Here is a 15,466-nt window from a genome sequence, read left to right on the forward strand (position 1 = left end):
CCTCCTGCCCAACTACCATGATCCGAATTCTACCTTGCAAGTCTGAATAGAGCAGAGGATGTACACTGGTGCAGATAGGAGCTGGAGGCACAGGGAATGTAGGGTGCATGATACCTTCAGGACCAGGGGTGTGAGGGGCGATACTGGGAGGGTAGAGGGAGAGTGGGTTGGAAAGAGGGAACCGATTACAAGGATCTACATGTGACCTCCTCCCTGGGGGACAGACAACAGAAAAGGGGGTGAAGGGAGATGCCGGAAAGGGCAAGATATGACAAAATAATAATTTATAAATTATCAAGGGCTCATGAGGGAAGGGGAGCGGGGAGGGAGGGGGAAAAGAGGACTTGACGCAAAGGGCTTAAGTGGAGAACAAATGCTTTGAAAATGATGAGGGCAATGAATGTACAGATGTGCTTTATACAATTAATTGATGTATGTATATGTATGGATTGTACTGAGAGTTGTATGAGCCCCTAATAAAATGTTTTTTTAAAAAAAGCCTTTCCTCTTACCTACAGCTCCAAGGAGCTCCTTAACATGACAAATTATGATAAAGCAAATGAAAATAAATAAATAAAACCCTGATGAAAATAAGAATAGATTATCTTTCTGCTTTTACACTAAACTGAAGTGGCACAATTATTTAGGGCCTCAAAATCCTAATAAATAAAATAAATGATTGGGAAATGATACATTTATTGTATATAAAGCTACACATTTTCAAGAATTAACGTGTGTGTTTGTTTACATAGCAAGATAAGCAAACTTGGTATTTAGGAAAACTCTAATCCGCTTTTAATAGGAAGTGGCACACAGTGATGAGTAGACAGGATCTACAAATGTTAAGTGTCAGTTGGCTTCAGCAACTAGCATAATAATGCTATCGTGAGAGACATCACTTTGACATATAAATCTGCACTTACAAAGTTATCTACAACATAGTATGCTGTCTAGTTCAGAAGTCTCTAATTTCATAAAACAGACTTGAATCCCTATGAAATATGGACTGGGAACACTGCCGAGGGTGCTGTTGATTTTATTATTATTGGCATTTTCATTATTTATCTATATACACTGCAACTGTGCCTGAAACATAGAAAGAGGGCATACAGAGCAACTTTTGAAAGATCTAATAAAGCTGATCTTACAAACCAGTGTTTAACACAGAGAAAATAAAGGTTAAAGGTATACTATCCAACATCATCAACAGGTGACAAAGAGATACCTTTGAACACAAAGGTTTTGTTATGTCAGGTAGGCTACCATTTGCCTGGACTTGTCATTGGGCTAACATGCCAGGAATCTGACCTTTGTTCGCATGCTGTCCTTTTTATAGCCATTGTCAAGTTCTTAGGCAGAAGGACTGCAGAGTGCTTCTGGAGAATTAAAATGTTAATAGGGAGAGAGCCCCAGGAAGAAGGCTTATGTACAGAGCTCAGCCCATAACTTTCATAGTAGTTTTTTCCCCCTGAAAGAATTCAAGTTTTAATTCATTAATTATATCAAGCAGAGATTTAATTTCATTTGCTAGAATAATAAAGAATCAACTATGCCCCAACAGTTGTACTGCGTCTATCAGGTGATTGGCAATACCATCAGTGATGCTAAGTCTATGCATCATCTTGCTTTGACCATTGTCCTCAATTATTCCGTCAAACACTGATCTAGGTGTTGCTCGCATGTTACTTGGTATGTAGGATTAAAATCCACAATCAGGTGGCTTTAAGTAAGGTAAATGATCCGATGTAATCTGGAAATGCCAGCGTCAGTCAGTTGAAAGGTCTTAAAAGCAGAGTGAAGGTTTCCTGAAGGAAAATATTTACTTTTGACCACCCTTACTGACTCCAGACTTCACTAGTTAGCCCACCATCACATCAACAAAATCTTCACAATCCATTCCTAGTTCTTTACTGCCTCCTGGTTCTGGTTCCAGGACCTCCAGCACCCTGGGGAAGGTGCAATAATCTCCTCTATTAAGAGTTACAGCCTTTAGAGCCGAGTGGAATAGCCCTACCTTGCCCCACAGTGTCCCTATGAGTCCGAATCAGCTTATTGGCACTTGGGTTGGTTCTCCACGGGGGAAATACAAGGCTATCTACTCCTGTAAAACGTCATCATCTCGGAAACTCACAGGGACAGTTCTATCCTGTTCTATAGGTACACATGAGCTAGCATCGACTTCACGACGGTGAGTTTAGGTAATGTGAGTGTTGCTGTGAATGTAAAGTGGCAAACTGCTTACAAGCATCATTTATAGACTCGAGCATTTGATTAACAATGTTAATTAGCAATGTTACAGTGTTTTTCTCACAAATTATTTTCTCACTTGATTTTCAAATACTCTGTGATGTAGGCATCAACTCTATTATTCCTCCCATCTTAGGTAAGAATTGAAGACGTAAAGAATTAAGCAATTGCTGTGAGATGGGGTAATCAGAAGCTGGACTACCCTTGGGTGAAGACTCCATCTTCTATCCTGTGTCTATAGATACACTATACACCCTCTTGTGCTCCTCAAAGGTGCCCTCCCCCACCACACACACATGCACACACACACCCACACACACACACCAATCTTGGGACCCACGAAGGACATCAACAGACACTTTAATGCACATAAATATGTACAAAACATGTGTGTATAATACACTGAGGACTGAACACAGAAGATTAGGCAGGCAGGATGGAGTTGTACTCGTACTAGCTCAACAGTGAGCCCAATAAAGAGACAAATCACATCAACATGCAGTGTAAAGAGAGTGACACTAGTTCATGTTACTGTGTTGGGAAGAACAGGTATCTTCAAGAGCTATCCTGGCAATGTCCATGAAAGAGCAGTTTTCTGAGCTAGACCCTGATAGATGATATTAAAAGATCTTTCAAAATCCTGTGAGGAAGCTCTACTCTGTCCTACAGGGTCACTATGAGTTGTGATTCGTTTTATGACTGGGCGTGGTTGGCTCTTGTAGAAAAAATGGTCTTCACTTTTTCATTATCTTATGAATTTATCCTTCCATTTTTTCATTATTGCCATATCCTCTTATACATTCATACAATCATATGTTCATGGCCCAGGTCAGCAACATATTACCTTTGGTTTAAGGGTTTTCAATGTGGCACTTTTGAATTCATGCTGAATTAACCTTGACTTTTTGTTCCACCATTTAATAGTTGTGTGACTTTGAAAATTTTACTAGCCTTACTTCTCTCTTTGTGTCAGTTTCCAAATCATTAAAGTGGGAATATCTAAATAACATTGTAATAAAATTAAATTAGAGAACATACATAAAGATTTTAGAATAGTGATTGATGGGTGAATATCTCATCACTATGGATATTTACTGTTGTTATTATTACAACTGTTAACATGATTTTCAATATAATTATCTTTCACAGACTCAGACAGGCAGACCGTGGATTACGAACAGCTGACTTACTTATGGATAACACAACCTTGCCTTTTAATATTATGTGAAAATTTCACTTTGAACTAACCTCTAGCTACAATGTGTATGTGTGTTTTCTTTGTAATTACCTTCCCTTGCTAACGTGCAAGTTTTAAATAACTGAAAATGCTTCAAGCCCTTCTTGAACTAAAATAAGGTTAAATAAAAACTGTATGCACCTGTTCCAACTGATTTACAAATTTGACTGAAAGTGCTTTGGAACGCATCCCATTCCTTACCTGGGGAGTGCTTGCAGTAGCCATCACCATTCACAATCAAATAAACTCAGGGGGAAGCCATGAGGTAGGAGCAAGAGCACCTACCTGAGTAGGCATCAGGACCCCAATAATCAACTTGCAAGCCTCCAGCTGCATAGTGGGGGGCTCATAGCAAGTGCACTCTCCAGACCTCAGTTACAACTGCGGCAAACAAAGGGGAGGTGTGGGGACATGGGTGACTGTCATTCCTATGTGTGCTATAACACTCTCATTCCTACTAGGTGACATTGTCATTCCTACGGTTTGTCAACCGAAACTCCAAACTCAACAGTTACCAAGTCATGCGCTGACTCATAGCGACCCCCTGTGGCTTTCTAAGACTGGAACTGTTTTCAGGAGGAGAAAGTGCATTCTCTCCATGGAGCAGGCTGCTGCTGTTGGTTTTGAACTGCCCACCATGTGGATCGTAGTCACCAAGGACCTTATAATTCAATATCATTATGCATGTGTGTATATGCTTTGTAACTGCTTCTAAGTGTAATTTTTTCTCAAAGGAGTATGGAATAAGTAGCAATGGTTTTCTTAGCTATAATAAAAATCTTATTTTTGAGAGCAGATTATCCTGTGTCCTTTCATTCCCACTATGAAAAGCCTTCTATCTCTGTGATACTTCTTTTCTATTTCTAATCTCTTACAACATATGGTAAGAAATATTCCATTATTTAACAGTATAATTTCATTTTCTCCCCCTAATGTCAACCTTCTTTTAAAATTGCTATGTTATTGTTTCAATCTTTTAATCCATAAAATACCAATGCATGTTTATCAGTATACTTATTCTATGTTGGCTATGAAATACCAAAAAAAATGCTTACATTCATTTCCAAACAATCTTCTCTGAAGAGCACTTAAAAATTAAAAACAGCACTTTACAATTTAGCTGACATGGTTTCCCACAATAAAACGGAGAGACATGGCTTTAAAATCCTTGTTATAATTCTGAATTACTTTGTTATTGCAGATGTCTCATTATCCTAGTAAAAAAAAAACCCACACAGAGCAACAAACACCTGTCTGACAAATAGAAGACTGTAAAAAAAAAGGTAAAAGCTTGAGTCTCTACACCTGAATATTTAAATCATCCAAATGGAGCATTCTGGCATTTCCAATTTTCTAAAAACCAAATCAATACACCCATGTATCTTACAGACATTGAAAACAGGGGGTGTCAAATCCTGTACCTTTTTCAGTGCTGCAAATTCATATGGAAAATCAATTACTTTTGTTACTGCGAAGCGTATATGTTATTAGGCATATCTTGGGGACAAGTCAAAATCACATCCATATTATACGAATGTAGAGTTCTACTTGCTAGTTCCTTGAGGCTTTGTAGCACTGAAGACATTTCCACAATGTCCAGCTATGCAGCAGGCATTCTCAAGTCCAAGTTGTGGAGCAGTAGAGCGGCTTTGCAAAACTTGTTTTTCACTATTTATGAATTTGAGGCTATTTATGTGCTGGGGTATATTTTTCCATTTGTGGGAAAAAGAGAAAAGACTTGTGTGCATCTATTTCTTTTCAGGAATATAAAACATTGTAACTGCTCAGACATGCATTTTTATAAACGCAGGAAGAAGTATCTACATGGATGATAACTCTAGACTTGGAGTCTAGACTTCTCTAAGTCCAGGCAGGCAGAGATGGGCATTGGTGCATATTACCCTGAAAATAGCTAATGGAGTCACCTCATTTCTCTGATTTTAGCTGGAACATCAAACCAGAGTAGTGATGGTTTAGTCCATGCTGCTTAGAAGTTCAATTTGCCACATATAACTTAGGGGAAATACATATATCTAATGGAATGCTTTATGGTTGAATAAAATTTATGAGAGAGTCCAAGCAAACAATAATTATTATCCTTCCAAGCAAACAATAATAAAGGTAGTGGATTGAATCACCCCACTCCCAACCTATTCTAGTCCATGAAGCCCTCAGGCTATGACCTTATTGGAAATAAAGCCTTGGTAGATGCATTATTTAAGGATTCCCCCAGATGAAATCATCCCGGTTTCAGGATCGGTCTTACATCCAGTGACAGCTGACCTTATAAGAAGGAGATCCAGGGACACACACAGAGAAGAAATCATGGAAACCTGGAGGCAGAGATTGGGGTGAAGTAGCATCAAGCCAAAGAATGTCAAGGATTTCTGGCAAACAAAACACTGGGTCAGAGGTCAGGGTTATTTCTCTTTCAAGCCTCTTGAAGGAACCAACCTTCAGGACCCTCGAACAAGAGAATTCATTTTAAGCTCCCAAGTTTGCAGTAATTTATCATCACAGAACTAGGAAGAGTAACACAGGGTCTTCGGTAGGGAAAAGGTACACTTGACGTTCTACATAATTTTGTTATTAGTTATCCTTACGATTTGACCTTTGTTAGAGGGAATAGGCCAAAACATTGCAGAGTCAAAACCTAGGATTCGGAAGAGTGAGTGGAATCGGATAATCCCATTTACCTAAGTAACTCCTAATACTAAGCAGTTCCCCAGAGAGATTGTAGGGAGTTTCTGCCCCACAAGCAGCCCCACAGGATTTCACCTTTCCCATAGGCTTTCCAGTGTGGAATTATCAGCATTCCCTCTTACTTTCATTACTTTAATCCAAGGAAAATGTTAACTCATTTTATTTTAATTTGCATGCTTTCCTAATTAATAATGAGATGTAACATTTTATTCATGTTTATTGGTCATTTCAATTCTGTGCTTTAAGTACTTATAATTTTAATCTTTTTCATTCATTGGAAAAACAATAGGAAACTTTTAAGGCTCCAGCATCCTATATCTGCAGAAGAAGAAGGTTAGGTTCAACTACGTTTGGAGACCATCTGAATCAACCACTCTAGAAACAGATGTGGTGTCCTGAGATTATTTTTACTTATCACACATCCTAAGGTGCAAAGAAACCCCTGGAGAGTGCAGTAGACATGACAACTGTCCACCCTGAGGTACCTCGGAAGAAAGACCGCATGATCTGCTTTCCCCAAATCTAGCAACTGAAAATCTTCTTGAGCACAGCACAGCTCTGACACACAAGACCCCCAGTTGATCCCATGGGGCTCTGGTCCAATCTTCAATCTTGGGCATTACACAAAAACCTTTTCATGCGTATTTTCCAACACTGATGCTTTCTCTCAAAGTAAATGACATGTTGTGACACTAGTCTCGTGGGCACACATAATGAATTTGAGAAATGTTTGGGTCCTTCTCCCATAAGGAAAGAGAAACAGTCTGGACTTCTCTTAACTTTTTAAAATGAGGAGGGAGAATCCCATAGTTTCTTCTTACTTGTTCTTCAATACTTGTTCCGGTTATTTTCTTCAGATTCAAACAGGAATATGATTGCAGATAATCTAGCCTGAAAGCACCTCTAATAGTATGCTAACATTTTCTACTCGTAATTTTGCCGAAGGAGACAGAATAACTAGGCCAGTATGACACTTCAGAGGGTTGGCTGAACAAGCTTACAATGTGTGTTTGCACATTGTGTGCGTATACTCGCACGGGTGTTGCGCATGTGTGTATACATATGTGTGCTATGATTTCAAATGGGAATCTACCTAGTACCTGCCATAGAGAAATGGGGACTTCAAAGAGTACAAAGGTTCTTCCAAAATGTATGGGAAAATTCCATTGGCTCTTAATTCAATTTTCCAGGAATGTTTTGACCCCCCTTGTATTTATGTATCTTCCCTCATTTGCAATAATACATACTTGATCCATTAGCTGTAAACTGTATTATTTATAGTTTGAATATTAGCATGACCCAGTTCATGAGCTCCGTTAGAGTTTCCTAATCCCACCGCCAGCCCATCATGGCCACAGTTGCATGCTTTGCCTCCTGAACCCATTGCATCTGGGCTCATACTATGCCCAGGCTATCCCCTGGAGCATCATTGCTACCCCAGCCCAAAACACCATTATATGAAGTGCTGATTAACAAGGGCAGCACTCCAGATCTGTGTCCTCACTAGGAACTCTGGCTTGCGTGGAAGTAGAACAGAGTAATCAACACCTTGTGGGTGGACTTTGGCGAATGCTAGACCAAAGAGAAACTGCTCAGACTTACTATTCAGCTGGTTAGAGGCAGCTGTTAATGTGGCCTCTTACCCCACATGGCCCAGTAAACCCTCCTTTTGTTCCACAGTTGCAGTCTGCCCAAATAATCCAGGATGATTAGATTCCTCATCTTTCCGGCCCGACCTTTCTGTTTCCTTGACTTTTCTGGAATAGCATCTCCAAAAGATATTGCTTTGAATGATTTATTTAACCCAGCCACTCATTTCTACAAATGTGAAGTGCTATCTATGAAAGGCCTCGGCACTTAAAGAAATATGTGATAGGCCATTTTGCATTTAAAAAATAATTCTCTAATTTTCCATGGCACTTTTATCTACTATGAGTTCCACCAGTAAAGTGGTGGAACTATAAATTTTATAGTGCGAGGAAGTAGAATAAGCTCTCTCTTGATTGGCCAATCTACCCTTCCCCCAAATTTCTAACCCCACCCCTAGTCCTGGAAAGGGTGAGGAGAATGAGAGAACCCCATGACTAACCCCCGAAAGCATGTGTAAGGTGGCATTTTTAAATGATTAGCTACCGGGAGCTCCTGCTGACTCAGCAATGCTACAGAATGAAAGTGGATGGCACTCAGTCTGTACAAAACTCCTAGGATCCATTTCCTAAAATGATAATCCAAGAAGCAAAGTATGTAATGCAAGCATTATAGAAAATATAACATTGAAAATGTAAAGGTTATTCGTGTTCAGGCCAATAAATGTCATCTGCCAGGAAAGGGGTAAAAAAAATCAATGTTCCCTTGAAGTGAGAGTATATTTTATTCCTAAAGCACTTAATTCATCAAAGCGGTGCACGGTTCCACCATGTGAACACTGACCTGTGAACAGGTACCAGAGGTTGTTTGGCTCCAGGGTTTCCATCTCACCCCTGCGGGTCGTTTTTCTGTGTCGAATTTTATAGCCTGTAATAAATCCATTTTGTGTTTCTGACGGAGGAGGCAGCCAGCTTACTTTGATACTCTGCAAAATAATAGACGATGCAGATTAAAACACCGGAGAAAGAGGCGGAGGATCCGGAGCCTGAGAAGTGGCTCAAACCTGATTGTGACTATGGCAGGGAGGCAAGACATGTCAGGGACTGTGCCCTGCAAGGAAAAGGAAAACCACTCTTACTGCCTGACAGCAATTTTATTGGATTGACTTGAACAAAACACATAGCGGATTTGACTGGTTAAATTCATTATTCTCACTCCCTTGCAAAAATACCACTAAAATTATAAGCAACTATTAAAAATGTGTTAAGCCCTATGAAGACAAAACACAGGACTATAGTCGATGAGACATGTCAATGGATATTTGTAAATTATACATTAGAGAAAGTTGTGTGGTGACTGAACATAAGGAAATGGCTGAAACTTACATACTAAGCATGTGCAAATAAATAGCAAGGGTATTTTCATACCTAAATTCCAGGAAGCCTGGAAATTGATGTTCCATAGAATGCCTTTGTCTCACACACTTTACACATGTTATCATACCCTTTAAAAGAATCTCATGCTTGGGAGAGACTCAGCATTAAAGAGGAATACCTCAATTATATGGATCAATATAGTGGATCAATATAGGGACCCAAACATAAAAGGTATGAGGATCACACTGGACCTGGCAGTGTTTCAGTTTGATGCACAAAGGCTTGCTATGAGTTGGTACCAACTCAATGGTACCTAAAGGTGTCTTGAAAGTAGGGGATGGAATGAAAACTCACAAATATCAGTGAGTCCACAGATTCCTAATAATATCCAGTAAAATGAGTCCTCTGTCCCAGTGTGCACTTTACTCTCTGGGGCTGTAGAAAAAGCCCGATAGAGTGAGACTGCCAAGACTGGGTCCTTTATTTAAATCCATAACCAATAGCAACCAGGCCATACCCTGTCTCCAGAGAGAACGACTAGCTAGGTCCTAGAGAAAACAACAGTTGAATGCTTTAGCAATCCCTTAATTATGAGTCTACCACTTAACAAGCCTCACTGGTGCACTGAAATTTGCAACTTGCAATCAACTTTTGAAGACTGCATTTAAACTGGCAATTCAAGACTACCAAGCATCAAAGAAGCCCTCCAACATTAAAAAGATCAGACAATATAAGATCTATTGGACAATACCAATAAAATGAAAACCACACCTAAAGTAAATAATAATAATATATAGAGCAGAAACATTATCCAATATAGTCATACGTGTCCTGGTAATTTAAGAGAAGAAATTGTTCTCATATTAAATGAACAGGGGATAAATATAGAAATAGTAAGAATTTAAGGGGGGAAATGTCAATTATAATCTGATTGCAAAAATTAAATATTCCATAGTTGAGCAGGAAGCTAAATTAAAAGTCTGAAAATCAATTGGGGAAAGGCAAAGTCATAGAAAACCAGGGGGAGGGGGGAGGAGAAGAATTGAAAGTTGAATTTATAGTTCTCACACAGACTACTGAGGGGAAAGACTGATATATCAGAAAAAATAGAAAGCAGTAAAATTTCCCTCCTACAATAAAACCTTACAGAACTGGAAGACTTGACAAGTCAGTCTGAAAGGCATTGCAGAATGTCTCACAGAACGTAGGAAACAAAACCCTGTCACATGGCATGCTGATGAAATGGACCGAAGTTCCAAAGGACCAGGAATAGGTTAGAGAGGAAAGCTACAGATCTTTTCCTAAAAAGAAAAAGAAGTTCGATCGCATACAAACTTATTGGGAGTGAGAAGAGATTCCTACTTTTCCAAAACAACCTTTAAACTTAGTAAATAATAAAATAATACTCATAAAATTTAATCCTAAGATATGGTCAACCTAGAGTCTTATTTATCACAGATACCGAAGTCTAGAGAGTATCGTTTGAGTGTCGTGGTAGGCATTTGTATATGTACAATCATATTTAGTAGAGAGTCGAGGGAAATCCTCACTCCATGGATCGACATGGCGGCTACAGCAAAGCCTGCAAGCTCATCAACAATTCTAAAGATGGCACGGACACTGCTCACATCGCATTCTGTTATTCATAAAGGCTACACGAGTCAGGGTCAATTCGACAGAAAACAACAAAACAAGAACATCAAGATATGTCTGACATACATGATTTCAGATGATACTCATCTTTTTGTCTTTAACAAGAGTGTGCTGAGGAAGACTGAGTATAAGGCAAGAGAGAAAAAATACGGAAATGAAAAGCATAAAACAGCACATTGAATAAATAAATAAATAAAGAGCACATTGAAGGAAGCCTTAGCATCCATATGTAGAAGCAAGTCACAGACAGCAAAAGGGAGGTACAGGTCTTCAAGGAAAAGAATAAATACCAAAAATATAAAACCCAGAATTAATTTGATAGGTTTTGCGTATTAATACATGCACAATTGAAAAAATTAAACTTAGTAAAAATTGTGTGAGAGATATATTTATAATTTTAAAAAATAAAAGAAGATAGTAGTAGTTGTGGAAACTCCTTATTTACCACCAAATGTCTTCTGGGATTTAGTTTCTGGATTTGGGGTTTAGGATTATAGTTTTATGAGCAATCCCAATTAATTGACCTAATATTGTGATAATGCATTCAGTGCTTCTGTTCGATCTTCTAGTTTATTGCGTAACCATTGAATTCTCTTAAGAGCTTTCAAGCAAAAAAGAAAGTTTTTAAAATATAATAGGTGGCCCCTGTTCACCTGCAGCAAGAGAGAGTCTGAAATAGGAAAGGAAAATGGAATGAGTGGCCCCTGGTCTCTCTGAGCAGATGTCTTCTTTTACCATAAGATAACAGAACTGAAGAGTGCCCTGCTAAAATGATTGAGCACTTTGATGTAAGTTTTTATAGAAGAAGCTATTAAAATGGGGGAAATGTAAAACCGAATTTCAAATTCTCATAAAATCCAGAATTTCTAGTAATAGAAGCTGAATGCATCTCTGATATTGACTTTGATCAGCTTGAAACCTTGAATTAAAAGCATTTCCTCACATCTTCATAAAATCAAACAAGAGCATAGCTTCCTGAGCCAAGAGAGCCCTCCTTGACCATTGTGCCTTCTCAAGAACTGTATGTGGGTAAATGGACAGCAGCAGCTTAAAGATGGGCACTTTAGAGAGCAGTGAGTCTGTGTTAAAGTAGGGAGGATGGCTCAGAACAATAGGATGAAAATAGTGACTAGTGAAGAATGTGGTCAACCTCACTAAAAAGTACATGTAGACATTGTTGAATTGGCATAGGTTATTTTGGGCATATTCTCCTCAACAATAGCAAGCAATAAAATAAGTGTTTTAAAGGTTTTTGAGGAGTTGGAGAATGTATGGAGAATTTGCAGAAGGTCCAAATATAACTCAGCAGATGAAAAGAAAAAAGAATTATTAATTATCAAAGAATTAACCAATTATTAATGCCAGAGAAACAAAAAAGGTTGTGGAGGAAGACACATTTCATCATAATATAACACTTGGTTACATAGTGGTAATATTTCTCAACAAAATGTGAACATGAACATTTGTTTAACCAGGGAGGTATAAGAAGATGAGAAATTAGACTCCTAAGAATTCATATATATTGTACAATTATATGAAGTTTAAGAACATGAAACGATGCAAATTATGGGTAAGAAGCTTATATTATGGGTAGGAGACTTGCTAAAGGTTTGTAATATTCCATATATGTTGTGTTTTTTTTTTTGCTACAGGAGTGAATATAACAATCCAAACGCATGAGAGTGAAAATTTAAGAGATGCATATTATTTTGCTTTATCTTACCTTAACAAGAGAAATAGGAAGAGGAGAGTTAGGAGAAGGAGAAAAAGAAGAATATTAGCGTAGGATAATGGGGATGGAATTGTTTAAGAGAATTAAATTCTGACATAAAAAGAACAGTTAGTATTTAATACTATTGTATTAAGAGACAATTACATAAAGAGACATAGAGTTAAGTGTTGGAGAGGACATGCCAGTATCAACTGACCCGAATATAAGCCGAGTATCAACTGACCCGAAGATAAGCCGAGGCACCTAATTTTACCACAAATAAACTGGGAAACCTTATTGACTCAAGTATAAGCCTAGGGTGGGAAATGCAGCAGCTACTGAACATTTTCAAAATAAAAATAGATACCAATAAAATTACAATAATTGAGGCATCAGTAGGTTAAATGTTTTTAATATTTGTTTAAAAGAAAAACAGCGAACAAGCTGTGCAAGTGAAAAAGAGGGTCAACAAAAACAATATAGTACCAACAACAACTGTACACGCTGTGCTGCTGCATGCGCTGCATTACTACATACGCTGCCTTACCGCATGCACACAACACAGCTTGCAGAGTTTGAGGCCTGATGCAGGCTGATGATATTCCAGAATGTGATGACATGACTGCATCGAGCAGCCTGTGTTAGGGCTCCTACTACACAGGCTGCATTGTGTACACGCTGTGTTATTGCATGCGCTGCCTTCCTGCATATACAGTGTGACTGCGTCTGTATGGAAAGTGCTAATGCAACACATGCAGTAACACAGTGCACACGCAGCACAGTGTGGATATTATGAGCCCTAACACAGGATGCTCTGTGCAAGCATAGTCAACACTGGGTCCAGATAGGGGTTAATAAGAAAATAAAATAAAGCAGACTAAGTACTGTAAATAAATTTACTGTATATCCTGTACTTGTATTCCGCAAAGCTTGGGTGGAGCGAGGGGGCATGACCAAGCACGGGTAAGACTGTAAAGACTACGTCATTGGTCACAGCCCTGAGGAAGAGTGGAAGAAGAAGAGCAGCCACATCCAACATTCATCTGACAAGGATGCGGTCTGCCCCAGGTGCCAGCACACAGAAGCGGGCAGGTTCTTGCCCAGTATGGCACGGACAGCAAAGAGGCTGCTGGTGTGCAGGAGGAAAGAAGAGCGGTGATATCAGCAGTCATCGGGCCACCCACAGAGGCTGCAGGCACCCAGAGATGAGTGGGAGAGACCGGAGAACACCCATACTGCACTGGAGAACAGGTAAGTGGGGACCTTCACTTGAGTATAAGACTAGGGGGGCGTTTTCAGTGTAAAAAGTGCTGAAAAACTCAGCTTATACACGAGTAGATAGGGTAATTGCTGACTGTGAGGCTCAGGAGGCTGTTGAGGACTTGGGAACTGGGTTTTGGGAGGGGCAAGGAAGGAGTCTTTTTTTGGGTTATAAGTCTGTTGGTCCGGAAACAATATTTTAGCTTTTAAATGTTTACTTATTGAATAGTGTGCCTGAAGTACATATATCAATATCGAAACTTTTAAAAAAATAGCCCCACAGGGTTTTTCCTTAAAAGGCGATGAAAACAAATGACTGGCTGTTCTGAAGGGGCCAGACTGAATACCAAGAAATGGATTTCTGCAGCCCCTGGGCCACAACCCCGGGCCTCTATTCAAAGAAGGCAGTGTGGCAGAGGGAGAGGAAACCTCCCCAGGGAGACCGAAGTCACTGACCCCTTTTCCAGCTCCACTACTGATAAGTGGTATTCTGCAAATGACCAAAAGTCCCTTTGTGAAAGAAGAGAAAACAAAGTTGTCATCCTTTACTAAGGAGTTAGAATTTGAGTGTGTAACCAAGTTATATCATCAATATACTTTCATGATTTTACATGGATCCCAGAGGGTTACTGTGAGTCAGAATTGACTGAATGGCAGTGAGTTTAAGCTGCATAGAATTGAACCGACTCGTTGTTAGAATAATTCAAAGAACATAGAGGAATTGAGATCATTTAGTCCATTCCCATGCCCCCTTAAAAGGAGCCAGGTGACAGAGAGAGTTCAGTGATGTGCTGCTGAAAGACAGGTTGATGGTTCAGACCCAACAGCTGGTCCAGGGAGGAAGATGTGACATCTGCTTCCATAAAGATGGATTGCCTCAGAGGTCCCAAGGAGACATTCTACTCTGTCCTAAAGGGCCACAATGCATTGGAATTAACTCGATGGCAGTGAGTTTACCTTTTCAATGTGAACAACAAAACAAAGTAACTAGCCATATTTGTGACCACATTTTTTGAATGGACCCAACTAACCTCTCTCCATAAGTGTTACTTAATCCTCATCACTACTCTGTGAGTTAGAGGCCACTGTAACATCCCTGGTATGTTTAACTAATGGAGAGCATGGAATGGTTTAGGACCTTTAAAATCATTTAAAGAAATGGTAGAGGCAGGGTTTGAACTGAGGTACCCTGAGTGGGAAGCTAGTGCTCTTTACCATGTGATATTACCTCTCAAGGGCAGTTCAGAGATTGAGTGGCAAATACATTTTGCTAGTAATCATTTAACATATTGAAGTCGACCCCAGAGGGCTGCAAGCATTATCCTTAGGGTTGAGGAAACAAAATTGAATTCGTCAGAGTGTGTCTATTATAACTGAGGAAATAGACACATAGACTAATCATTGGAACATATAATGCTAAAATAGAGATTCCCAGAAAAACCTAGTGTCCACTAGGGAGAAAGATTTAATCTGCCTCAGGTATTCAAGTAAGCTTACAAGAGGCCCATCCTTCAAGGGAGTGTAGGATATCATGGAGGGTATATGGGGGAAAATAAGATAGAAAGTATGGCAAAAAACAAACTCAAAATTGAGAGCATCTATGAATGAACAAGTAGCTCCATTGTGGCTGAAGCAACAGAGACTTGTAGACCCATAGAATGGAAAAGTAGATGGACACAAACTTCCCAAAGC

General features: G+C 39.3%; 1 protein-coding gene across 1 annotated transcript in view; it reads right to left on the reverse strand.

The window, feature by feature from the left end:
- The window catches only part of DCC (DCC netrin 1 receptor), an 824,140-nt gene that overhangs the window by 214,177 nt on the left and 594,497 nt on the right, over positions 1–15,466 (reverse strand). Inside the window, exon 12 of the mRNA XM_075533227.1 lies at positions 8,618–8,759. Within this exon, the coding sequence (XP_075389342.1) occupies positions 8,618–8,759 (142 nt within the window). The remainder of the gene's footprint in view (positions 1–8,617; positions 8,760–15,466) is intronic.

Source organism: Tenrec ecaudatus, chromosome 15, assembly GCF_050624435.1.
Source record: "Tenrec ecaudatus isolate mTenEca1 chromosome 15, mTenEca1.hap1, whole genome shotgun sequence".
Classification (NCBI taxonomy): Eukaryota; Metazoa; Chordata; class Mammalia; order Afrosoricida; family Tenrecidae; genus Tenrec; species Tenrec ecaudatus.